Source organism: Martes martes (assembly GCF_963455335.1).
Source record: "Martes martes genome assembly, chromosome: 17".
Classification (NCBI taxonomy): domain Eukaryota; kingdom Metazoa; phylum Chordata; class Mammalia; order Carnivora; family Mustelidae; genus Martes; species Martes martes.
Window position 1 is genome coordinate 51,212,093 of NC_137905.1, and position 26,013 is coordinate 51,238,105.

The 26,013-nt window shown below is 53.7% G+C and overlaps 2 protein-coding genes across 2 annotated transcripts; one reads left to right on the forward strand and one right to left on the reverse strand.

Annotated features, from left to right (window-relative positions):
- Positions 1 to 22: 22 nt before the first annotated feature.
- On the reverse strand, positions 23 to 19,257 carry PLEKHA4 (pleckstrin homology domain containing A4; the record flags this gene model as incomplete). Its single annotated transcript, XM_080828567.1, has 19 exons — positions 23 to 478; positions 817 to 929; positions 1,338 to 1,396; positions 2,279 to 2,440; positions 7,699 to 7,775; positions 7,848 to 7,947; positions 8,950 to 9,090; positions 10,270 to 10,368; positions 11,667 to 11,816; positions 11,973 to 12,053; positions 12,192 to 12,239; positions 13,351 to 13,437; positions 13,997 to 14,276; positions 14,639 to 14,854; positions 15,648 to 15,757; positions 15,918 to 16,018; positions 16,110 to 16,182; positions 17,712 to 17,819; positions 19,174 to 19,257. 19 exons carry the CDS (start codon positions 19,255 to 19,257, stop codon positions 219 to 221), a joined length of 2,349 nt encoding a protein of 782 aa, XP_080684693.1. The 3' UTR covers positions 23 to 218.
- Positions 19,258 to 21,787: 2,530 nt separating this feature from the next.
- On the forward strand, positions 21,788 to 25,390 carry PPP1R15A (protein phosphatase 1 regulatory subunit 15A). The gene is made up of 3 exons (XM_080827924.1): positions 21,788 to 22,001; positions 22,710 to 24,560; positions 24,958 to 25,390. Exons 2-3 carry the CDS (start codon positions 22,719 to 22,721, stop codon positions 25,303 to 25,305), a joined length of 2,190 nt encoding a protein of 729 aa, XP_080684050.1. The 5' UTR covers positions 21,788 to 22,001; positions 22,710 to 22,718; the 3' UTR covers positions 25,306 to 25,390.
- Positions 25,391 to 26,013: the final 623 nt, after the last annotated feature.

Here is a 26,013-nt window from a genome sequence, read left to right on the forward strand (position 1 = left end):
AACAGACAGAGAGAAAGCTGTTGACTAAAAGTTCAAAGTTTTAATCCGAATTTGGACAAGTGTTGGGAAAACCAAACTTTGGCCATAGAAACGTCTCCCTCTCCTGGCTACGGAGGGGACCAGGCCACGCCTCCAGGCGCCCTGAGTGGCTCCAGATCGCGGGGCGGTACCTCCGGGCCACGCCCTCACACTCCGATTGGCTGCGGCGCGCCGGCGGGTCAGAAGCTGGACTGCAGCAGCGTGACTCGCAGAGGCCACGCCCCCTCTTCGTGGGTCAGGGCGGGAGGGGCGGTCCCAGATTCCCACGTGGGCTCCCAGGAGGTGGGGCCTGCGCCGCGCCCACCGCCTCCGCGGGACAACCCCGCGGAGCGGGAATTAGCCACTGGAGATCTGGGGGGCGAGGTCACCTGGGGGCTGGGGTCTGACGGAGGCGGTGGCGCAGGGGGAAGAGGGTCTCCTCGGGAGTCCAAGTTTCCACCTGGACGGCACGAGTGGGTCGTGAGAATGGCAAACTTTGGGACACAGGAGTCCGGACCCCAGGGCCTTTCCTCTCAGACCCGGGAGTCGAGCCCCCAGTCCCTTCCTCTCTCAGACCACAAGTCTGGCCCCCCACTCCCACCCCCAGACTCAGAAGTCCCAAACCCCTGTCCCCTCCTGCCTGGGATCTGGAACTCCCAAACCCTGTAGGGCGCTCTCCCCATCCGGACATAGGATCCCAGCAGCTCTCAGAATCCTCCTGACCAGAACCAAGGATTCCAGGCTCTGGCTCCCTCCTCCCCCAAACCCAGGAATCCAAGGTCCCCAGCCCCTCCTCACCTGTCATCATTCTGTGCCACTGCGACGCCTCAGTAGCCAGAGCTTGAGAGAGGCTGAGGACTCTCTCCCGGTGCCCTTCGGCTGTCGGCAAATAAGGGGTGGTATTCCTGGGACTAGGAAAAAAAAAAAGAGATCTGGGGGACATCTACAAGGAGCCAGTTCCACTGTGCCGCGCGCGTCCTGCTGGGAATTGTAGTCCCTAGCCCGTGCCCCTAAAAGACTTTAAACAGGCGTGGCCCTCAAAAAACCTGTGTGCGTTGTGGGATTTGTAGTCTAGCCCTCCCTAAATTTCACCCACTTTCCTGACACAGGAGCGGAGTTTGATACCGACCCAGAGAAACTGCAATTCTCATGCGGATCTCATGCGGATCTACAGATCTACGGCTTTCTGATGCCCCAGGAAGTCAAGCATCTCTAAAAGGTTTTGCAGTCTGTACTTTAGTACTCAAAAGGCAGCAATAATAATGCTTTCCCTTTGGCAACTTGATTTCCTCCTTCTTGCCTCACTCTCGGTTCTTTACCTGCTCCAGGATCCAGAGCTTCTGAGCCATTTGGGGGCTCCTGAATGTCCCTGGACTGGCTGCAAAGGAATTGGGGCATTAAAATTCCTCCTCACCGGGAAGTTCCCATGTTCTCATTTTGAGGGTGAAATGAGGGGGGCTCTGAGAGGGAGCGAAATTGCCTCAGAGACAATATTTAACTTTATATGCATTCCTGGAAAACAGCAAGCATTAAGAAAATCCACCCCCCACCCCCCAACACAGATCCCTTTGCCTTCCGGGAAATGGCTTACCACAGAACCTCTCTTCCTTTGTATGACCTCCACAGGACTGACAGATGACCACCCCCCAATTTACCTGTGACAAGGCCAGGAAAGGGCCCTCCAAATTCACAATTTTGGGCTCATAAAGAATTAGCTGAACTGCTTGTCTTCTTCAAACTAACTAGACACAGAGATAAACATTTGGTGTTCAGCCGAGATGTCTCCTGATTACAAAAATAATCCCAGCTGTAAAATCACCCCACCTATGACTTGTCTAATTACTCCCTAGAAAAGTCTCAGATGAAACCATGGGCCGAGACATTCATCTTCAGATCTGGAATGCTCTCCCCATTGTGACAGGATGAATATAATCATTCCCTTACTTGCTCATTGTTTTCCCCTTTGATAACACATAGTAACCAAAAAAAAAAAAAAGTGGGATCCACAGTCCTGAACTGTGACCCCCGTCCTGAGGGAAAAACACTGGTGATGTGAAGAGGTCTCTGCCTCTCCCACCTGCACCCCCCTAGGGGAGCCATCAGCAGCACAGGGACACATTGGGGTGAACCTGGAATCCTAGCTCTGGGAAAAGAGGAAGGGAAATGCCCATTTTACAGACGGGAAAACTGAGGCTTGCACTAGGTGCGGAGGATCCACTACCACCCCACCGCCCCACGTTGCACCCTCTGTTCCCTTCACCCTTGGTTCTGTGTCAGGCTGGCGTCTGGCAGGGGACAGCGTCCTTCCCAGAGTGAGAAGCCGGGGGGAGGCTGGGCGAGGGAGAGGCCGTCCAAACTCCTGGTTTCGGCGTATTCTCTCCATCTGCTCCTGAGCGCTCATCCGAGGCCGGGCAAGGGGAGCCTGGGGAGATGAGAAACACTTTGAGGCCCCAACTTCAGGGCTCCTCTTTCTCTCTTCCCTGAACCACTCAGCCTCCAGTCTTGCCCTTTCCAGTAAGTTCCATCCCTAGACTCGGAGGGATCTTTAGGCAGCCAGAGCTGACGCCGTCCTCCCAGGCCTCCAAGCACTCTCAGGACAAAGGTATTTGAGGCCTTCCCTGCCTCTCTGGCCCCATTTTTAGCAGCTGCCCTGCTGGGATCCAAAGCCACAGCCTAACAAACACCCACAGGTCCTAGACATTCTCAGCTTCCTCGCCCTGGTAGTCAGGAGCCGGGCTGTCAACTCTTAGTTCCTGGTGATGAAAAACAACTCTGAGTCAGCTTAGACCCAACAGAAGGAGGAATGACAGACATTCACTAAATTGTTTGGAGGATCCTTTTGGATTGGCCTGCAAAAGGGCTTTGTGAGCTCTCTCGCTCTCTCTCTCTCACTCCTGAAACCTGGTGGATGACACACACAGGGACAGCGCCATAACGCCATGTGGTAAGTCGAGGGGGGTGGCCAAAAGCCAAGGACCTTCCAGAAGCTAGGACAGAGGCCTGAAACAGATGCTTCCCCAGCACCTTTCAGAGCGAGCCTGGCCTCACTGACACCTGAACCATGGCCCTCTAGACTTAAAAACTTCAAATGCGGGAGGACAGAGATAAATCAAAGAAGAAGGAGGAGGAAAAAAACACTCAAACGAAACCAGAACTCTGGAGAGACTCCCAAGGGTGTGGCTGGCCACCCCGTTTGCTGAGAGATTAGGCATGTGATGTGCGGATCTGGGAAATCAGCTCAGCGGAAATGCCACCAGCCTGAACCGAAGGGGAAAGGCTGGGGACGAAATGCAGGAAGGCTGTCATCCGGGCAAGAACCAGGTGGACAGATCTCTTGGGCCGCAGACGTGTCATCCTTCAGGAAAGGGGGACCATGTGGACACAGACACATACAATGAGAATGCCAGGGGCCACCTGGAGTTCTCTTGCCACTAGCCAAGATGCCTGGGAACAGACCCCTTCCCGGGTGCTTTCCCAAAGGGCATGCTTTTGGACTTCAACGAACAAAACCAGAGGGAAGAGAACCCTTAGCTGCAGCCTCTAACTAGAAGATTCTAGAGAGCCGCCTCAGATCAGCTGGCTGGCAGAGGGCCAAATGCTGCTGTTTACTCTGGTTCGCTCTGATCGGGGCCATTGTGAGTCACAGGTCCACCTGCTGTAAAAATGATGGCCCCAAGCCGGCCATCACCAAATTCCAAGGTTCACACACAGACTTGTTTTAGACATAGCCCACGTAGGCAGAAAACTGTAGCCATTCACAGCCTGCCTGCTTTGAGGACTCCAGGAAACAGTGTCCCATGTCTGCTAGCCACAGATAAGATAAACTCGAAGCTATTAAAAAACCCCAAGTGGCTGCTGCCCTTAGGAGCTCTCTGACTCGGAGACCCACCATCGAAGCTTCTGGGCTGCGGCCTCCAGGCAGTGGCCTCTGCCCCAGCGTGGATCAAACGCATCCCGAGGGTGTTCCTTCTTCCTCCTCCCCGGGGTCATATTGCTATCCTTGCTCAGCTCTGAAATCCTTGGAACTCACAACAGACACCACCCCAGAGCTGTAAACAGCCACAGTCCCCAGAACCACATGGCTGGTTCAGCCTTATTCGAAGCAGCCCTGACTGTCCCTGTCCTGGACACACCCCTCTGAGAATCACACAGTTCCTCTCCTCCTCCGAAATGACAGACAGACTGTTTTGTATCTGCGATAATAAAGGAAGCACCAGACATGCTTTAAAACGTTCGATCAAGAGGCGCCTGGGCAGGGACGCCTGGGTGGCTCAGCTGGTTAAGCGTCTGCCTTCAGCTCAGGTCATGATCCCAGCGTCCTGGGATCGAGTCCCACATCGGGCTCCTTGCTCCGCAGGGAGCCTGCTTCTCCCTCTGCCACTCTGTCCGCCTGTGCGTGCTCGCTCTCTCTCTCTCTCTCTCTCTCTGACAAATAAATATTAAAAAAAAAAAAAAAAAGAGGTGCCTAGGGGGCTCAGTCATCGAGTGTCTGCCTTCGGCTCAGGTCATGATCCCAGGGTCCTGGGATGGAGCCCCGTGTCAGGCTCCCTACTCAGCGGAGAGTCTGCTTCTCCCTCTCTCTCTGCCCCTCCGCCCCCCACTTGTGTTCTCTATTGCTAGCTCTGCTCTCTCTCCCAAATACATAATCTTAAAAAAAAAAACTAAAAAAATAAAATATAATATAATATAAAATGACCCTGCAGGTGAAACGTACGGGACCTCCTGTCCCAAAGTCCTCAAGCAAAGATCTGGGGTCTGGTGAGAAGATGATGTCCACCCTTGTTATTTCCGCCCACAGTGGTCACGTGTATATAAGAAGCCCACACTGGACCTGGCAGTGAGTTAGTGACCCACCAGGTGGGCACTCATTACTCTGACAGTCAGAGATTCAAGAGGATGACCCCTTGATGATGTTGAGGACATTGGGGGCACAGGGGAGCAACTCCCCATGGAAGAAAAGGTGAAATGAGTGATCATTTGTTGGGGAGCAAAAATTCCTGTGCCTATCAAGGGTCCTTCCAGCCAGACCAAGCATCGAATTGACAAAGCATAGTATTAAGTGGAGAAATTCCAGTTTAATAGTTTGCGCAAGGGGAATCCACACGGACTTGGAAATTCTAAAGGTGGACGAGCAAAATGAGGTTATGTGTGTCGTTCTGAACCAAGAAGGGGGTGGGGGTGTCCGGGACTTCAGGGGGAAAGGAAAGCACTTCACAGGGTGATTAAAAGAGGAGATGTTGGGGCGCCTGGGTGGCTCAGTGGGTTAAGCCTCTGCCTTCGGCTCAGGTCATGATCCCAGGGTCCTGGAATCGAGTCCCACATCAGGCTCCCTGCTCGGCGGGAGGCCTGCTTTCCCTCTCCCACTCCCCATGCTTTTGTTCCCTCTTTCCCTGTGTCTCTCCCTGTCAAATAAATAAATAAAATATAAAAAATAAAAAATAAAAAAGTACATATTCATAACGGGTTTTTATTCCACTCTGACCCAATCGATTATTTAGTTGTTCACTGCTCTATTTTTAAAAACCACAAATTTAAATTGAGACGTTATTTATAAACTGAATCCCATTTAAGTACGAATCATCATCTGTATAGCTAGAGGAATGTAATGTGTCTGATTAAGGGCTCTGTGCCAGACGCTGCTAGACGTCTTATATTATACACAGTATGTGAATCCTATTACCAGCCTAGAATCGGCAAATCCTTTGCCTAATCATATTTATTTATTTATTTGAGAGAGAGAGAGAGGGAGGGAGCGTGCACAAGCGTGCACAAGCAGGGGGAGTGGGAGAAGAAGAAGCAGGCTCCCCTATGAGTAGGGAGCCTGACCTGGGGCTTGAGCCCAGGGCCCTGGGATCATGACCTGAGTCAAAGGCAGACGCTTAACGGACTGAGTCACCCAGGTGTCCCCAGAATCTGCAAATTTTTGCACTTTGAATTAAATCTGGTTCCCAGGGTTTTGCATACATTTTGAAGAGCGGTGTAACTAGAACCTACCCCCTTCTCAACATATCCAGTTCTTCTAACCTAGTGGGAACTACCGTTATTTTCCATCCGGACTGTCCTCACCGGTCTCCTGCCTCACTCACTGCTCACCCCACAGCTTGTTCCCTGCATGGCCGGCAGAGGGCGCGAGCTCCCGCTGGCGTTCAGAACCCTCCTTGGGGCTCACCTTGAACCTCAAGCCCCAGCACCGTCCAACCCCAATACCCTTCTCTCCTCTTCTCTCCACCACTCTCCCCCTCGCTCCCATACTCGGTTCTAGCCACACTGACTTTCTAGCGGCTCCTGCAACACGGCAAGCCCACTCCCCCGCCCCACCCCCTACCCCCCACCCCCACCCCCACCCCCACCCCGCAGAACCTCGTCAAAGGCTGTTCCTTTGCCTGCAACGCTTTTCCACCCAAGGCTCACTCCCCCACCTCCTTCAGGCGGCTGCACAAACGTCACTGGTCCAGACCAGGCCATTTACAATTGCAGCCCTTCCTCTGCCATCCCAAACCTCCTCACCATGTTCGTGTTCTGTTTTTACTTCTTTAGCACTCATGACGTAAAAATGATGTAGAGAAAATTGATTATTATGTGCCTCTTCCCGCTAGAACGATGGATTCATGAGGGAAGGATTTTTTTTTTTTTTCTCCTTTGTTCACATTTGTGCCCTCAGCGCCTGGACAGCTCTGTGCAAGAGAATTTTCTGGAGAGAGGCAATGTTCTGTATCTGCTGTGTCCAGCAGGATAGCCACTAGCCACGGGGGCGGGGGGGGGGCACTAAGCACCTGAAATGCAGTGAGTGCGAGTGATTTTTAAATTTTATTTCATTTTAATTTAAATAGTCTCATGTGGCTATTGGCTACCTTATTGGACAACAATGACAAGATATATATAGAGATATATAGATATATATTTTTTAAAGATTGATTTATTTGAGAGAGAGAGATAGAGCATGAGCAGGAGGGTCAGAGGGACAGGAAGAGAGAATCTCCCCAGAGTCTGACTCGGGCTCAATCCCACGACCCGGAGATCACGACCTAAGCCGAAACCAAGAGTGGGATGCTCACCAACTGAGCCACCCCGGCGCCCCCAGCCATGAGGACATTTAATAAATATTTGTCAAATGAATGAATGAAGTCCTTACCACATGTAAGCACTATTTTCTTCTTACTCTTTTAAGATTTTATTTATTTGAGAGAGACATAGGGAAAGAAAGTAGGAACAGGGGAGGGAGAAGGAGATGGGGAGGGTCAGAAGCAGGGCTTGATTCCAGGAACTTGGGATCAGGGACCTGAGCCCAAGGCAGCGGCTTAACTGACTGAGCCACCCAGGTGTCCCTAAGCACTATTTTCGACCTTAGTTTGAAGTCCAGTTTGAATCCTCACATCAGCTCTAGGCAGGAGTGGGCGGGGGGGGGGGCGGGGGGGAGAGGGAGGGTTAGTGCCAGGAGCTCCATTTTGCAGATGGGCACACGCAGGCAGAGAGGTTTCATAAACGACCCCAAGTCACGCAGCTTAGAGGTGGTAGAGACAAAATTCCATCCCAGCACTCAACAAATCTCACTCTCCCTACCCTGGGGTGTGATCTCCGAGCTCCTTTCTCGAAGCTCTTCCCCCCCCCCCCCCAGTGGGTGGCAGTCAGGTTAAAGGGTTAAAGATGGGCGTGAGGATATGGGGATGGACCCTCCCCTACCTTGATTCCTGCCTGTGGGGAAGCTGGGCGGCGACTCTCGGGGCTGGAAGCCCGGGAGACCCTCGGTGATCCAAGACCTAGGAGGGCAGAATGGGACTTGGTGAGGTCAGGGAATGCCCGGCAAGTCTCATCCAGCCCGGGATGCTCACCTGAGCGAGGGCTGGAGAGGTCTCTGTCGCCCCCGGGGGGCCGCCCCCAGTCAGCCTCAGGGGACCGGGTTGAGCTCAGTTCCAAGGACTCAGGCAGGCTCTGGAGGGGTCAGGAGAGGAGAATAATGCTTATCATCATCATTCTTACTAATTGTCAGGCACTCAGCAACGGAGACACAGCATGAATAGGAATCCGACTGAAAACCGGTCTGGTTTCAAATCTCAGCTCTGCCATTTATGAGCTGTGTGACCCTGGGCCAGTTACTTTACTTCTCTGGGCCAGCCATATTTCATCTTTGCTATGTAGATTGAGTCCATACACGTAAGGCACTTAGAACAGCACCTGACACGTGGCGAGACATGGTAAGCACAAGGTTTTGCAATGATTGTGCAGCTGGAGCTGTGATAAGTCCTTTACCTGCATTATTTCATTAAATCTCCTCCATAAACCTACAAAGTGGCCATTATTATCCCTACTTAACATATGGGGAAGCCAAGGCTCCAAGAACAAAGTCGACGAGTGCTATCACAAAGATGGCAGAGCTGGGATCTGAACCCGGGTCTCTCGGATGCATGATCTGAGGGTCAAGGCACACAGCCACTCTAAGCCAGCTCGGACAACAGTGGTTCTTGCCTCCTGAGGGCCTACTCCATGTCTGACACTTTCTAATCATCATCTCTCCTTTTTACAGAACCCTACAAGTTGGGGGTTATGATCAGCAGAGTCTCATAAATGCTGAGTAAATGTCTCTCCAGGAGAGAACAGCCCCGGTTTGTAGCGATCGCCAATCTCTGTGGTGTGAATACCCCCACCATGGTCAATTTCAAGCAACCAACAGGACATCACCGAACACGGTGTTGAGAGGAGATGCGCCCAGGTGGCTCTTAGGAGGTGTTGGGAGCTGGCTGGAGCACACCACTGGACTACGATCACAATCTAACAAGCAAAGAAACAAAGGCTTCTGGAGCTTACGATGCTTGCCTGTGGTTGGTTAGCTGAGAGAAAGAAAGGGAGAGAGAAGAAGGTGGTGTGGGTGAGGGGTCGGGCCAGGGCAGATGAGACAGGAAGCTGGGGGTGGGGAGAGAGGCTTGTGAGTCTCACCTCCCTCTCTGCTGACTCCTCCGCTTGGAGCGCAGGGGATGGGGAATCAGGTTCTGTGTTGGGGGGTGGCTTCTGGGGGCCCCCCAGACCTGCCAGCGTGTCTTCCACCATCCATAGCTGTTGCTGAGCTGATGCTCTGTCCTGGGGAGGAAGGAAAGGAATCTGTTACTCAAAGGTGGGAGAATGCCAGGAGGGTTAGAATTGGGTCTGAAATCAGTGAGGCTTTATTTATTTATTTGTTTATTTAAGATGTTATTTATTTATTGGAAAGAGTAAGAGAGCAAGCGCACAAGGGGTGGGGGGGCGGCGGGCAGGGGAAGAAGGAGAACCAGGTTCCCCGCAGAGCAGGGAGCCCAACACAGGGCTCCATCCCAGGACCCAGAGATCATGACCCCAGTCAAAGGCAGATGCTTAACGAACTAAGTCACCCAGGTGTCCCTGCGAGGCTCTATTTATGGAGTCATAAATGGATTATGTATGCATGGGGAGAGATCAAGACCTCTCAGGACATGAGATCAAGAGTCAGACACTTAATCAGCTAAGCCACCCAGACACCCCTAGAAGTCAAAATTTAATGGGCACCTGGGTGGCACCGTTGGTTAAGCGTCTTATTCTTGGTTTTAGTTCACTGATCTCAGTGTCATGAGATTGATCCCCGAATCCGGCTCTGGGCTCAGCCCAGAGTCTGCTTCAGATTCCCTTTCTTTCTCCCTCTGCCCCTCCCCCCCCAAAATAAACAAATTAATCTTGAAAAAAGAAGTCAACATTTTAAACTAAAGATAGATGATTCAGAAACCCAATTATTCATCTTAGATTGAAGAAGTGAAGGGGAGGGGCACTTGGAGCTTGTGACTCTTGATCTCTGGGTTGTGGGTTCCCGCCCCACCATGGGTTTTGAGAGGACTTAAAAATAAAATCTTAAAAAAAAAAAAAAAAAGTGGGCTTGAGGCTAAGCAAGGGGACTTATACTTCAGAAGTGGAGCTTGAACCAAGGGATTGGATTTAGAACTAGAAATTCCAGAAGATAAATATAACAACAAAAGTCAGGACGCAGTATGGAGACAGGGCTGAGGGGTGGAGCTGCGAACTGAAGGACCGGGCTCCAAAATTAGAGGAGAGAATTCAGAACCAGAGGGGAAAGTGGTTCGGAGCCTGAGGCAGGTGTTAAAATAAAGGGCAGGATTTGAAGTACAATAAGGGGTTTAGAATGAAAGGAAAGGACAGGGGGTAGGAGCTTCAAAAGAAGTGGGAGGAGCTTTAATGCCCTGAAGGGTTTCCAGGGGAAGAAGGCGGAGAGGGTGGAGTTTGCGGGGGACATACCTGGGGGGAACCAAGGTGCAGCAGGTACTCCAGGGTCTCCCTCAAGGTGCCCAGCTCCTGTTCCAAGCTGCTGTATGCGTCCCAAACGCGCTCCCGCTCCTCGGGTCCCAAAAAGGGGGAGCCAGAGGGTTAGTACGCCCACCCACCAGATCCTTCCCCACTCCATTTTTTCCCAGTTGACGAGGAGGAAGAGAAGCCTGGTCCCTGGGCGGCCCTGGGGCGTCTATGGACTACAACTCCCAAGAGCCTCTTCGCTCAGACTATTAGACTCCCGGAGTCTCTATGGAACGTGCCATTCCAAAGATCCGCTAGTATTGAGAAGTAACAGATTTCCCTAAATCCTCTGCTTACTTCTGGACTACACTAGGGTGGTAGACTCTACAGATCCAATAAGTTTTTGCAAGAGCCAAGATCATAAGCCCCAAGTGCCCCTGGGACGCCTCACCATCATTGTGATCATCATCATGGCCGCTAACATTGATGAGGCACTTAACCACATGCCAGCCACTACTCTCAACTCTCGTTTAATTCACGTGTGGTAAGTGTTATTAATGTCTCCATTTTACAGGTAATAATTATAGCTGACATTTCTTACCCTATTAAGTATTCATATATTTATATGATTTATATTTATATGTAAATATATATTTATATGCTATATAGAAGATAAATACATAAAATATATTATGTGTTAAATATTCATTTATTATGTTGTGTATAAATATATGTATTTGTGAAATTCTTGCAATGACTCCATGAAATAAATACTATATTTAGCATTTCAAGTTTACGTTAAGAGGCATCTAAGGCCCAGAGGGGTTAAGTAACTTCTCTAAGGTGACACAGCTACCATGAGTAGGAAGTAGGAGCTGAGATTCAAATCAAGGAAGCGCATGTCAAATTCACCCTCTCAGACCGCTAAATTAGGTCTGCCGTTTCTTGGTTGCTTGCCTCTCACCCTCTAAGACTGTCAAGATGACTGATTTAAAACTTAGGGAGGGGAGGGGAGAGGGGAGGAGGGAGAGGAGGGGGAGGAGGGAGGAGGAAAGGGAGGGGAAGGGAGAGGGGAGTGGGAAGGGGGAGAAGAGGGAGGGCGCGTGGGCAGTTGGGTCAGTGAAGCGCTCTAATCTCGAAATCGGCTCAGGTCACAATCTCAGGGTTGTGAGATGGATCCCGGGGTCCAGTTCCATAATCGGTGTGGAGCCTGCTTGAGATTCTCTCTCTCCCTCTCCCTCTGCCCTCACCCCCCTAAAAAGAAAACTGGAGGGGATTTCTCCAGAAAACCTTGCAGTGGAATTCTCAAGAACCACCTTCCCATGAGCCTCTGCGGGCGTGTCCCCTTCACTAACACCGTGCAGAGTCCTCCTGGGAGCGCACACCCCTTCCCAGATGCTCACCTGAGTCAGGTGACAGAGAGTCGCCCTCACACTGACCAGCCGGTCCTGCAGGAGGCGCTGGCGCCCCCACGCCCTGCCGGGAGCCGCGGCCTCTCTGGCTGTTTGGCCCAGTTGCTGCCTTGTCAACTCCAAGGCTGCTTCCAGCTGCTCCTGTACCCAGAGGGAAGCTGATTAGACTTCTGAATCCACACTTGGCCCCAGCGAGAGAGAAAAGGTGTCCTCCCAGATCCCTGGGCATGCCGGAGACCAGGAAGGGAAAGGCAGGTGGAGAAGCCAAGTGTCCCTCCCCATCTCAGAGCCTCACACCTTCTCCTCTTGCCTCTGGTCTATCTCCTCCCGCAGCATCCTCAGGAGCCGGTCCTGCCCACACAATTTGGTCAACAGAGTCTGGAGAAAGGAGAACAGGAGCAGCTTATGGACCAGATCTGGCTCTTCCCCGTCCTCCCCGCCATCCCCCACCCCCATTTAAAGCATTCTCCCCCCAGCTCTGAGTACTTGGAAGGGTTTACACCACAGAGAACTTACATCTGTCTCCAAGCTTTGGTGAAAAGTTGAGTCCAGCGGGGGACCCGGCTGAGGAAAAGGAGAAGAGCCAGGGGTCACATAGACAGTCTTTATTGTAGCTCAGTGCTCAGTCAAGCCCTGTTTCTCAAGCCCTGTTTCTATTGGCAGACCCCACCCCCCCTTCTCCTTATTAGCTTTCTTTTTTTTTTTTCCTTCTGGGCTCAACCTGGGGCTTCAACTCAGGAGCCTGATGTAGAGACCTGAGCTGAGATCAAGAGTCAGACATTTAACTGATTGAGCCCCCACGCATCCCCTTATTAGCTTTGTTCCAAGCTTTAGCAAACCTCGGTAGACCACCTGTCAAATTCCTGGCCTTAGGAAGATCCAATGACTCTGTTACCAAAAAGCTTCAGCAATGTTATAATTGGTGGAGAACATTTAGACATTTCTTTTACAACTGAAAATAAAATAAGGATGCTCGCTACTACTGTTACAGTTTAACACCATTTTAGAGATCTTGACCTATGCTATAAGAAAAGAAAAAGGAAACAAACAGAAGTGTTAGGATGGGAATGATATGTTTATCGACCCAGAGAAACCAACAAAATCAAAGAGTGATTAGAGTAAGAGAATTCGGGGTGTCTGGCTAGCTCAGTCAGTGAAGCATGTGCCTCTTGTTTTGGGGTCTTGAGTTCGAGCCCCATGCTGGGTGTAGAGATTACTTAAAAAAAAAAAAAACTTAAAAAAAAAAAGAATAAGAGAATTTGGCAAGGGTGCCAGGTGAAAGATGAGTTTCCAAACATCAAACATCAATAGCCTATCTCTACACCATCCATAGCTAGAAAATATAATTTGAAAAAAAGAAGATACCATTCAAATGCTATAAAAACTATCAGGAATTTAGGAGTTACCTTAACTAAGAGTATACAAGAGCTCTATGGGAAAAAAAAAACTTAAAACTGAAATAAATACCTAGACGATGATATCAATGAAGGGAGAGATATTCTATATGTATGCTACCCAGTTTGTGGCAGTCCTAGGAAACTAACAGGAGCGTCGGTCAAGGGACCTTAAAATATCCAGTCTTCTCTAGGCACACTAGTCCAGGAGATGACATTCTCCATAGCCAAGAAAGCAAGGAAGGGGGCTCTGGCAGATTCAAGGCGCCAAGGACACCTACCAATAAAACCATGGAAGCCCGTGTCCCGGGAGCTCTCGGGGGTAGTTGGAGATATGTGGAGGAGCCAGAGGGGGCCTGGGAGGAATAACGAAATAGAGATGTTTTAAAATTCTCATGTTTTAGTAACAAATATTAGAGTGGGGGCATCCAGAATTGGTGTGACTTAGGAGACTCTCTGAGGTTCAGAACGGGCCTCCTGCAACTTCCTCAACTACCTGTTCTCCAGCTTTGTGCCACTGTGGGGACACATGGGATGATAATAAATGGAGAAACCTGGCAAAACTGCCCCAAGGGTCCATAAAAGTTGCAATCTACTTTCATTCTCACATTTGTGGTTAACTTTGGATATTCTGGGCTACAATTCCATCTTGGAAAGATAAACTGGAGACACAAGACAGGTGCAATCCCCACCACCTCTCCCGGCATTGTCTAGGACAGTATTCTGGACTACAATCCCCATAATACATAAGGTGTAATGGCCAGAGGTTGGCTTGAAAAGACCGCCCTGAGAACTGATGGGAGATGAAGTCCCCTTTCCCTCATATCTGAAGCCAGCAGTGATTATGTTGAACCACAATTCCCATGATGCCAAGGGGCCATGGCCGGCAGACCAGCCTGGAAAGACAGACCACGTCCATCTGCTCACCTGTGTTCTGGCCTCCTGACTCCAGTGCTGGGGACTCCTGGGGGGCCTTCCTCCCCCAGACTCAGAGGAGGGTCCTCGCCGGGGAGTTGGGGGCCTGGAGAGTGTCTGGCGCTGAGGGCCCCAATCCAGGGGAGGCCGGACATCGATGCGACTCAGAGGGGTATGGGGTCTGGCAAGAGGCGCTATGTCACCAGAGGATGGAGGGGGTCTGCGCACAGGAGCAGAACGGGGTCGGGGAAGGCTCAGAGGGGAGGGAGGGCGAGAGAGGGGTGTGAATAGGCTGTTGGGCAGAGAGAATAGGGAAACTGGGTGAACTAGAGCCTCCTCAGCCCACTACCCACCCAGTCAGCTTCATGTACATGTCCCCTTTCAGTGTCTCACTGTCCCTCTAGAGTAGAATCCCTCTCTATTAGCCTGATCCTGAATAATTTCCCCCTTTGAGGCATCTCCTCCTTAGACCACCCCTATGGGTTCTGACCCACAAAACTCCAGCAACTGGCATCCCCTCAAGGAAGAGAGCACTAAGCCACACCCGAAATCAGCCACAGTCCCCGCCCTTCTCTTAGACCACGCCCCCAACATAGCTTCTCCTCTGACGCTCTGCCCTGTAGAACCTTCTTGTCCCAGACTCCCTCAACTCACTCTGGGCTCCTGGTCCTTCGGATCCGAGGTCCAGATTGGAGGTCGGCTGTGGGGCTGGGAGTGAGCAGCCCAGGTCGTCCACGAAGTCTGGAGAGCCGAGCCACCTCTGGTGACTCTAAGCCGTGTCTCTCTTCCCCTCTGGTCACCTCTGGGGGACCGCCAGGGCCGCCAGGGCCCTCTCCAGGCTGGGGACGTGGGGGTGACCTGGGTAGCCCACTAACGAGTGTGCACAGAAAAAGACATCACTCCTTTGTAACAGCCCATATTCCCATTTCGCGGGTGAGCACACAGGAACCCACACAGAATAAAGGGTAAGTGGTGCACTATAAATCATTGTTCCCTCTTTGCAGATGGGAAAACTGAGGCCCCAAGTGTGGAAATGACTAGTGCAGGGCTACAAGGTCCACTGGGGTCACTGAGCCCAATGTCCCAGTCTATGAGTCTCCAGACTGAAACTTCGGAAGCGAGGACGGAGTTTGAAAAAAGCCTTTCTTTTTATATTTGATAGTTACTTAAGTAGCAGCCTTGGGGGTGGAGACTTTTTTTTTTTAAGATTTTATTAATTTATTTGACAGAGAGCGAGAGATGAGAAGCAGGCAGAGGGGTAGGGGCGGGAAGCAGGCTCCCTGCAGAGCAGAGAGCCCAGTGCGGAGCCAGCGGAAGGCAGAGGCTTAACCCACTGAGCAGCCCGGCCGCGGGGCCGGGGGGGGGGGGGGGGGGGGAGGGGGGAGACGCGGAGGACACCGACGGGGACTTCTGAGGGAGCCAATCAGAGAGTATGGAATATGGATGAAGGGAAGGGCTGGACAAAATGGTGGGCGGAGCTTAGAAGAGAAAGACTTTTTGCATAAATTCCCTCGAGTAGGGACCTGAAGGGCGGGAGCACCTTAGCTAGAAGACGTGTGATTGGACGTTGAAGAGGCAGGACCTAAAGGGGAGGGGCTGGAGCGAATTAGATGGACTCGGATTAGAAGTGCGGGTCAGGGGCGTGGCCAGGAACTATACTCACAAGTCGTCCCCCTCCGCTCTCGAGGCCCGGCCCAACGCCCTCAGCCAGCCCCGCAGGTCCTCCAGAGTGTCCGCGGCCAGAACATAGGTCCTCATGCCTGGATGCTCGGCCTGCGCGGGGAGAGATAGCTGGGGATCTGGGCGCCCGGGCCCTCTAAAAAGGAGGATGCCATGGACCCCGGTCAAGGCTTTTTATCTCCAATAATGGATGTTCCCATGGCTGCCCCCACAGCCTAGTGCCTTAGTGCCCACGGGGGATGGACGGACTCACGGTGAAGGTGAATCGCCGCCCTCGGGGAGCTCCTGGCCCATCAGGCCTGATGCTGTAGCTAGGGAGCAGGACGCTGCCCAGGACGCTCTCCTCGCGGCTGTCTGCAAAAGAGGGGCTGGGATCAGGCAACACACAAGAGGCTAAGGGAAAAAGAGGGAGCCCCGTCCATCCCGTGCCAGCCGGGGCACTGACCCTTGTAATAGAAGAGGCAGTGGCCGGAGAGGACGAACCAGCGGCGTTTCCAGAGCCGGAGCCCGGAGCTGTCCTGGGGAAACAGCGGGAGGGGAGGTCTGAGTAGAGGGGCAGTGGGGAGAGGAAACGTGACACCGGGGACAGATAAACCCAGGAAGAGGAGAGGAACAGACACGTGTTTGCTGCAACAGAGTGAGCCGGAGAGCTGGAAACCAGAGTGTACAGGGGTTGGTTGAGCTCACGAGGATTCTGGACACAGACCTGAGTTGGGCTCCTAGCTCCACCCCCTCAAACTATGCCATTAGACTAGTCATTTCCTGGCTAGGACACTTGTGTTTTCTCATCTGTCAATTGGGGATTGAGAAGTTACCAGAAGGTTGGAACGAGCAACTGTACAGCCCATGCGCCAGGACTGTAAATACTCAGACTTTTGATTGGATTATTCTGGAGTCTGAGACACAGAGGCCAGGAAGGTGGCACTGGGACCCATAATCTGAATCCTGCGTCTCCCATCTCCTCTGCCAAAACTACTCCATCTACAACCTCGTGCCCCTCTTCTCGCCAATCCATTCCCACTGTAGTCAGTAGGATCTTTTTCAGTTATGTCAGATGGTGGGAGTCCCCTGCTCAAAACAAAGCCTCCCATCACACTCAGAATAAATCTCGAATTCCTTCTCCTCTTTTACTGGTTTGCAGGGAGTCTCAAATCTGGGTCTGCACAAAAATCACCAGGGGATGGGCGCCTGGGTGGCTCAGTGGGTTAAGCCGCTGCCTTCGGCTCAGGTCATGATCTCAGGGTCCTGGGATCAAGCCCCGCATGGGGCTCTCTGCTCAGCAGGGAGCCTGCTTCCCTCTCTCTCTCTCTCTCTGCCTGCCTCTCTGTCTACTGTGATCTCTCTGTCAAATAAATAAATAAAATCTTTAAAAAAAAAAATCACCAGGGGAGCTTGTTAAAATACAGTTTCCTGGGTCCTACCCCCAGAGTTTCTGAGTCCATAGATCTAGGGTGGGTGGGAGCTGACAGTCGGCATTTCCAGCAAGTTCCTAGCAGGGACACATTGTGAACCACTGCCCTGCCATCCCTCCTGTCTCGACCTTTGGCTGGCTCCAAACATCAAACTTTAGGCTAAGCCTTTCGCTCTCAGATTCCCTCCATCCCCCAGCTCTTAGCATGGTGGGCTCTTTCTTGTCTGTTCGTTCTCAGCTCAAATGTCATCTCGGAGACGCCTTCCCCGACCAAGAGTCAAAGGGCACCCTCATCCCTCTGCCATTTTTGTGTGTATCCTCCTGTGTTATTTCTTCAGAGCAATTCCAACAATTCCTAGAATCAAAATATGCTACTGTCATACCCATCCCTGCCCCACCCCCTCTTGAACGTACGATAGATACTAGTTTGTCTTATCTGGTCTTGGCACATTACAGATATTCAGGAAGTGCTCACGGAATGAAGGGGTGCACGGAACAAGGACAGAAAAAGGAGAGAAGCCACATCAGAAAAAACGAAAGGCATTTGGAGACTGGGAAGGAGAGAAAGAGTGGACAGCCAGGGGCCCGGCCTCTAGCGTCACTCCCGTGTCCCTTCCCTTCTCATGCTCACTCCACCTGCTTATGAAGCCAGCCTCGGATGTGCACTGGGAGGTTGGGATCTCTTCGGAGAGCATTGCCTCTTTTCCCAAAGGCATGCACCTTGCTTACTGCCCGGGGAGGCTTCTGAGGAGAGAAGGAGGACAGAAATGAACGGGGCCTCAGATGGGCTTGGGGAGGCGGTGCTGGGGGAGACAGGCAACCCGAGGCCCTCGCTTGGCTGCCCTTAGACACCAAGCCAAGGAGGGAACTGGGTTTTGAGATCAGAACTGGATATTCATGGTACAGAGCTGTTAGTCTGAATGGGTGGCTGGAGGTGTTTGGGGGAAAGGAAGAAGTATTGGCTGAAGGGGGAGGGACGGGATTCAAGGGTCTACTGCCAAGGAGAGGATGCCGTTGGCCGCCAGAGCCAGACGTGCAGTGCAGTCTTTGGGATCAGAATTGGAAATACTGGGGCGCCTGGGTGGCTCAGTGGGTTAAAGCCTCTGCCTTTGGCTCAGGTCATGATCTCAGGGTCCTGGGATCGAGCCCGCATCAGGCTCTCTGCTCGGCGGGGAGCCTGCTTCCTCCTCTCTCTCTGCCTGCCTTTCTGCCTACTTGTGATCTCTGTCTGTCAAATAAATAAATACATAAAATCTTAAAAAAAAAAAAAAAGAATTGGAACTACTGGGAGGTTCCCCCGTAACCAGGAAGGACTTCCATGCCACGTCCTGGGTGATGGATGGGTCAGCTGAAGGGAGGATGCCTCCGTGTAAGGGAGTGACATCCCTTAGCGACCATGTCCAAGGCAGAGAGATGACTCCCAACCCCTCACCCCCCCCCAACAGATGGAGCCCCTGTCCCGTCCATGCAGGCATCTCAGGCGTCCACAGCCAGAGTCCCACAGGACTTCCTAGGGGATGGCGCTGACCAAGGTTGGGATGGAATCTCTAGATTCTGAACTGGGGAAACTGGAAATGAGTAGAGGGTGGCAGAGGACAAGGAAATGAGTGTTGTCACTGAACTTTGGGTGACAATTTGTGACGCCAGTATCTTGGGGCTCTTGGAGACTTATCGTCAGAGAAAGGTCTTTCCTTATCAGATTTCACAACTGGGTAGGATGGTTAGAGGTAGGACAGGGAGTGAGTTCTCAGTCCCAGTCAAGGGTAGCCACAGCCGGAGTTCCCGGAGGGAGCCTCGTGGCTGGGGAGTAGCCCTACCTTAGCAACTGGAGTGCAGCAGGACTGTTACTCTGGTTGAATTAGGAAAATCCAAGGGGTGGGGACAGCTGGGAGTGCCTCTGAATTCCTAGCTGGGACTGATGGGCAGTTTGGGACCTTACTGGGTGTGGCCGAGCGAGCCCATCACTAAGGATCCTTACCCTTAGCAACGGGAAGCCCTTGGGTTGGCACGGAACCCCAACCCCCGGGGTCTGGGAAGCAGGAGGATGGGGCAGCCCAGAGCCCCGCCCTCCTCCCCAGCCCCTCCAAGAAGCTCGAACCTTGGTGCTCAGGCTGCCCAGCGAGGAGATGGTGGAAGCGCTGCTGGCCAGGCTGAGGCTGCTCCGAGGTCTGCCCTCCTCCATCAAGGGCTTGGGGAGAGAAAGAAAGGGGCTGTGTGCCTGTCTCTGCAGCTGACCCGGCTGGGGACAGAGACGGGGTCAGGGGCTCGCAGGTCGGAGGAGGCTGAGGAGAAAGAGCCCGTTGTCTGGGGACTGGGGGGCTGGGGGAGGCCCAGGCCGGGGACTGCATACCGAGCACGATGCCAAGAGAGGTGGGCGGCGCTGGCAGCTGCGGGAGGGGGCAGCTGTCTGCAGCCCAACACAGAGAATAGGGGCTCCTTTATTCTTGCCCCCTGCACTCTAGCCAGGAATTTGACCCTCTCTGTGCTCAGGGAGCCCCCATTCTCTGCCTCTTCCCAGCGGCCCCCAGCTACCTGTCTCCCGCCCACCCACACGCACCCCGCCAGCCATCCCTGCCAAGCTCGGGGTTGCCAGGAATGTACACCCAGGCAGTCCCTCCCAGGCCAGCCAGGGAACTTACCAGCTCTGGGGTCCCAAGGACGGGGCGAGAAGGCCGTGTGAGTGCTGGGGCCCCCAGCTGCGGTGTCCCTCCTTTTCTGGTTGGGGGGGGGCGCGGGGGCTACCTCTCAGACCTGTCTCCCGTCTCACCTGCTCACTCACACGTTTTTTGCTTTTTGTCTCTCCTCTCTTCGGGTCACTCCTCCTTCTTTCAGAGCGTCTCTGTCTCCGGCCTCACCTTGCCTCTCCGTCTCTAATCGGTCTCCTCCAGTCTCTCTCTCACTCATTCTCTCCCCCGCCCCCTCCACCCAGGACCTTCCCTTCCAGTCTTTCTGTTTCTGTTCCAGATCTTTTTCCCTCGGACTTTCAGAGTCTCTCTTCCTCAGGTTTCCATCTCGTTCTCTCCCCCCCTCTCTCTCCCTCACCCTCAAGCTCTTCCTCTTTCTCTCTCTCTCTCTCTGTCCCACCGACGCGGTTTCCTCCTCTCCCTCAGATTCCCCTTCTGTCTTCCTCCCCTCTCCGTTTCTCTTTCCTCCCTGCTGGTCGGCCAGCCAGCCGCCCACGCTGCGGTCTCCCCTTCCAATCCCGGCTGACCCCGCCCCTCCTGGCCTCCCCCCCAACTTCCAAGCCTGACCCCTGGTTCAGCTGCCCCCACCGCCCGAGGGGAGGAGCGGGGGCCCCCTGATTCCTGGGTCCCTGCTGGACTGGGATTCCTGTTTGGAGAGGAGGAGCTGGGCCCCTGACAACCCTGGGGTCCGGGTCACTGGCACCCTGAAGGGAGGTAGCTGGGATCCTGGAACTAAAGGGGGCTCAGACTTCTGGGTCCCTGACAAGCTGTGCGCCTGGAGTCAGGACTCCTGGGTGGTTAGTGGAGCCGGGCATCTGGAAATGTGTTTTTGAGCCAATGGGTCCAGGTTTTCCAAGGAAGAGGGAGTGACCCTGGATTCCTGGATTATGGCTAGGGCAGAGTCAGGAGGCCATGGTCAAACATCTACCTGGGATCCAGGTGAGAACTGTGTTCTAGACTGAGGATGCCCCCGTCCGGAGGGAGACATGGTCCCTGGGCATATCTCGAGGAGCAAAATCATGGTAAAAGGGACGGGCCGGGGAATTGGGAGTGTGTCCCTGGGCCTGGTAAGGTTCAGTGGATTTTGCCCAGCCAGGATTTCAATTTGTGTATGAGCTTGCATTTTTTTTCTTTTTTAAAAGATATTTATTTATTTATTTATTTATTTATTTATTTATTTGACAGAGAGAGAGAGAGAGCGTGCGCACAAGCAGGGGAACAACAGAGGGAGAGGGAGACGCAGGCTCTCGGCTGAGCAGGGAGCCTGACACAGGGCTCGACTCCAGGACCCCGGGATCATGACGTGGGTCTGACGCCCAGCCAACTGAGCCTCCCAGGCGCCCCTGTGTATGAGCCATTGTATGCCTCTGAAGCGGGTGAAACTTGTGCTTGAGACCAGGAAGGGGAATCTGAATTTTTGGTTTCCAATGCACTCACCCAATATTTGTTGAGCACCTACTATGTGCTGGGCACTGAGGGAAAAAAGCCGTGAGCAAAGCCAAGTGCTTGCCTTCAGGGTGCTTACATTCTTGTTCTCCTTTGCAATCCATCTAGACTCTGCTGTGGCCACTTCTTCGGGCATATGACATTCCCAAGCTTCAGTTTCTCATCCGTGAAAATGGAATGTGAAAAAACAATGCTCTGCCCCACCAGGAAGGAAGCGGACCGGTAGTGACGGTGGGAGACTCTAGCCTGTGGCCTGCTTTTTAAATCCGGGCGGGAAGCCGGTTTCCCACCCGGAAAGGAGCTGGGAGAGCGCCCAGGCGGCTCAGGCCGTGCCCGCGTTTGATTGACAAGCTCGCTTATTTCGGGGCGTGGCCGCGTGGGGAAACGCCGCGGTGTCGTCACATAAAACCCCCGGAATCTCCGCGAGAATTCCGACCTCACTTTCCCTTCCCACCCCCCCGCCCCGCCCCGCCCCGCCCCGCCCCGCCCGGACGCCTTGGTGTCGAAACCCCGCCTCCCCTCGTGACGTCATCCCGTGCGGCCGCGTTGGCCTATAAAAGCCGTGCGGGCCGCGTCAGTTCCCAACCTCGCTGTGTATCACACCCGCCTACGACAGGAATCCCGTATCCCTTCGTTGCGACGGTGCTTGCCCCCGCAGGTGATAACCTGAGTCCCCGAGCCCGGCACCGGAGGGCGAGATGAACGCGCTGGCCTCCCGAGCCGTCCAGATCTGCGATCGCTGGTGGCAACCCGAGCCGGCCTTCCTGCCCCCAGGGTGAGGCGCAGCCCCGAGTCGGTGAGTGAGGGGTCCGAACGCCTGGTACCGCCCCACCCCACCCCCCCGGCCGTTGGGGGCTGGGGATCAGACTCCTGGGCAGTGAGGAGGGAGTTTGCATTTCTGGGTACCGAGACAGGAGGGTTTGAGGCCGGGACCCCGGGGTCCTGAGGAACGAGGGCCTGGGAACCCAGACTCCTGTGTCTGGGGCGAGGTGGGACCAGGACGCACTCCGGGGCTCGGACTTAGGAAGGAGAAGAAATTGGGAGCCTGGAGGCCTGAGCCTGGCGAGAGGAGGGTTCTGGAAGCCAGACTCGTGAATCCCCCGGGGAATGGATGGAACCCTGCGGAGGTCTCAACTTTTGAGTCTCAGAGGGAGGAGAATGATGAGGGCCTGATCTGTCGATCCTCAGGGATCGAGAGAGAGCCAGGGACTAGGACCTTGTCCCCAAGGGGAGCAAGTAGAGGACCTGTGTTCTCAGCTCTGGGGACTGGGACTTCTGGGTCTGAGAGAAGAGGCTGGGGGGCTACCTCAGACTCCTGGGTATGGAGAGGAGAGAGGTGGGAACCTCTGCTGGAGATGGGAGTGGCAGGGATCAGCAAGGAATGTGGGACAGGAATCTCTTGTTGCTATTTGTGTTACTATTTCCGTTGCTATGACTCACAGTCATCCCTTGATGCTCTCCCCTACATGGCTTCTAAACTCTATTTCCTTTTGTTTATTTCCAGCCCAGACAGATGGCCCCAGGCCAAGTGCCCCATCATTGTGCCTCCTGGAGGGAAACCTACCCGTTTTTCCTCCTGTCCCCACTGATGGGCCTTCTCAGCAGGGCCTGGAGCCACCTGAGGGGCCCAGGACCTCCAGAACCCTGGCTGTTGGAAGCAGTAACTGAAGCCGATCAGGGAGAAGCTGGCCTAGGGGGAGAAGCCAAGACAGTTCCGGCCACCTGCCATGCCCCCTGGGTCAGGCACTTTCAGGGGGAGACTGGAGACAGTGGAGCAGCTGAGGAGGATGGAGAAGCATTCTGGGAGGCCTGCCATGATCTAAAAGCCAACCGTTCTCCCCTTAAAGCCTGGGAACTTTCAGATGATGATGATGAAGAGTATGGTGGGGACCAAGCAGCCAGTGTCCCTGAAGAGCAAGGAGGTGAATTTGTAAATGGCCAGCCTGCTCCCCTGTCCCCCAGCCTTCTGAGAACCCTGCAGGAACCTCGTGGAGAGGAGCTGTCTGGGGAAGGAGTTGCTGCTGAAGACGAAATGGTCACGTTCTCCTCTTTTCCTCCATCACTCTGGGAGTGTGGTCCAGGGGAGGAGGAGGAGGAAGGAGAAGATGCACACGAAGAAGCTGCCAGAACACCTACTGCCCCTTTATCTCCAGGATCCAAACCCAAAGCTCAGGTGTACTGTGCTGGAGAGGAAGGGGTTCAAGCGACAGAGGAAGAAAGAACAGAGAACAGAGAAGTCAGAAAGAGCTGTGTTTCCCCCTCATCTTCAGGCTTTCACCCCTGGGCCTGGGAGTGGTGTTCAGGAGAGGACACAGAGGAAGAAGATGAGGACAGTGATACGGGACCAGCTGAGGAGGAGGGAGAAGCTGAGGGTCCCTGTTCCATCCCATCCACAAGTGCCCTCGTGAGGGCCTGGGTGTATCGACCAGGAGAGGACACAGAGGAAGAAGATGAGGACAGTGATACGGGACCAGCTGAGGAGGAAGGAGAAGCTGAGGGTCCCTGTTCCATCCCATCCACAAGTGCCCTCGTGAGGGCCTGGGTGTATCGACCAGGAGAAGACACAGAGGAAGAAGATGAGGACAGTGATACGGGACCAGCTGAGGAGGAAGGAGAAGCTGAGGGTCCCTGTTCCATCCCATCCACAAGTGCCCTCGTGAGGGCCTGGGTGTATCGACCAGGAGAGGACACAGAGGAAGAAGATGAGGACAGTGATACGGGACCAGCTGAGGAGGAAGGAGAAGCTGAGGGTCCCTGTTCCATCCCATCCACAAGTGCCCTCGTGAGGGCCTGGGTGTATCGACCAGGAGAGGACACAGAGGAGGAAGATGAGGACAGTGATACGGGACTAGCTGAGGAGGAAGGAGAAGCTGAGGGTCCCTGTTCCATCCCATCCACAAGTGCCCTCGTGAGGGCCTGGGTGTATCGACCAGGAGAGGACACAGAGGAGGAAGATGAGGACAGTGATATGGGATCAGCCGAGGAGGAGGGAGAAGCTGAGGCCACAGATACCTTCTCAAGGGCCTGGATCTATAGACCAGGAGAGGACACAGAGCAGGAAGAAGATTCAGAAGCAGCTCACTCTGAGCCAAGTCCCTCCCTTCAAGCTCAGAGCACCCTCCACAGGGGCTGGACATACCGGCCTACAGAGGACGACACGGGGGCAGGGGCAGTTGCTGAGGAGCGGGGAGAAGCTGAGCCCTGCCCCTTCCGAGTGGCCATCTATTTACCTGGAGAGAAGCTGCCACCTCCGTGGGCTCGTCCTCAGCTGCCCCTCCGACTGCGGAGGCGACTCAAGCCCACAGAAACCCCCACCCAGCATCCAGACCCTGAGACGCCCCTACAGTCGCGAAAGGTGGGTACTGAGGGCTCAGTTTCTCGAGTCTTAGGGAGGAGCTGGAACTTCTGGGCCTTGGGAGGGGGGTGCCGGAGGGCTGGATGCCTCAACTTCTGGGTCCCCCGCGTGTTGCAGAGGGTTGCGTGTGAACTCCGTCGGGAGGGCTGCATTCACTGTAATGCAATCCTTTGCAAGAGGCTGGGGCCCCATGGGAAGGGGGGAGCCGCTGTGGCTCAGGTCAGCTCCTGGAAACAGCTTCCGCCCGCAGTGAGTCACGTGGAGAATCCCGTGGGCCCTGATGAGCAAGTGACTCAGACAACAAGCATTTTTGCATCACTCATTTTTGTTTGGGTTCTCTCTCTGCCCCTCCCACACCGCCCCCTGCGGACACGCGTCTGTGCTGCTCCGTCTCCAGGTTCGCTTCTCTGAGAAGGTCTCTGTCCATCTCCTGGCTGTCTGGGCAGGACCGGCCCAGGCCGCCCGCCGGGGACCCTGGGAGCAGCTCGCCCGGGATCGCAGTCGCTTCGCCCGGCGGATTGCCCAAGCCCAGGAGCAGCTGGGCCCCTGTCTCACCCCTGCCGCCCGGGCCAGGGCCTGCGCCCGCTGCGGGAACCCTACTTCCCTTCTGGCCGCCACACCTGCTGCCCCCCAGATCTCACCACCGTCCTCCATCCAGGCCACACCCTTGAGCCAAGTTGGGGCATCTCCCCCTACTCCTGTGTCCCCGTCTCCTTGCCTGGACCTCAGTGGGAGGCATGGCTAAGATCACGGAGTTCTGTGTTTCTATTAGTTATTTATTTTTGTGTGTCGTTTTATAATAAGAAATAAAACTTGCTGATTTGTAACAAGCAATGTCACCATCACTGTGTGTACTAACCCGACAATAATCCACTACCCCGGGGATAAAGGCTGCTACCTCAATAGAGGACAAACTCTATTTCCCATCACCGCTCAAATTTGCCTCTTCTTGTCCTAAGCTGCTTTTGAACTAAGGGCTGGTGGGTCTTTTTTTCTTTTCTTTTTTTTCTTTCTTTATTTATTTGGGAGAGAGAAAGAATGAGAAGGGAGGTCAGAGGGAGAAGCAGACTCCCTGTGGAGCTGGGAGCCTGATGTGGGACTCGATCCCAGGATTCCGGGATCATGACCTGAGCTGAAGGCAGTCACTTAACCAACTGAGCCACCCAGGTGCCCCAGGTCTTTTTTTTCTTTGGTATCGGCCTTAATTTTATTAAACTTGCGACAGTTATCTCCCCAAGGGGGCTGGGGGCTGGAATCCCCGATCTATAGAAAAGGGTTCAATTCCAGTTCTCTGCGCCTCCCTTGAATATACTCGTCCTCCCACTGGCCTTTAAGTGCTGGCTGCTTGAGGATTTCAGCGGTCCAATTTCACCTTCCTAAAGCCCTGTTCCATACTCTTCTTACCTATACAACTTGACTAACAATAGCACATGCCTTATAGGACTGTAAGACC

Excerpts from the sequence above, each read along its gene's own strand:
- PPP1R15A (XM_080827924.1), top strand. The coding sequence starts at position 22,719 with ATGGCCCCAGGCCAAGTGCCCCATCATTGTGCCTCCTGGAGGGAAACC. Across the intron at positions 24,561-24,957 it reads CGCCCCTACAGTCGCGAAAG|GTTCGCTTCTCTGAGAAGGT; the intron begins GTGGGTACTGAG and ends CTCCGTCTCCAG.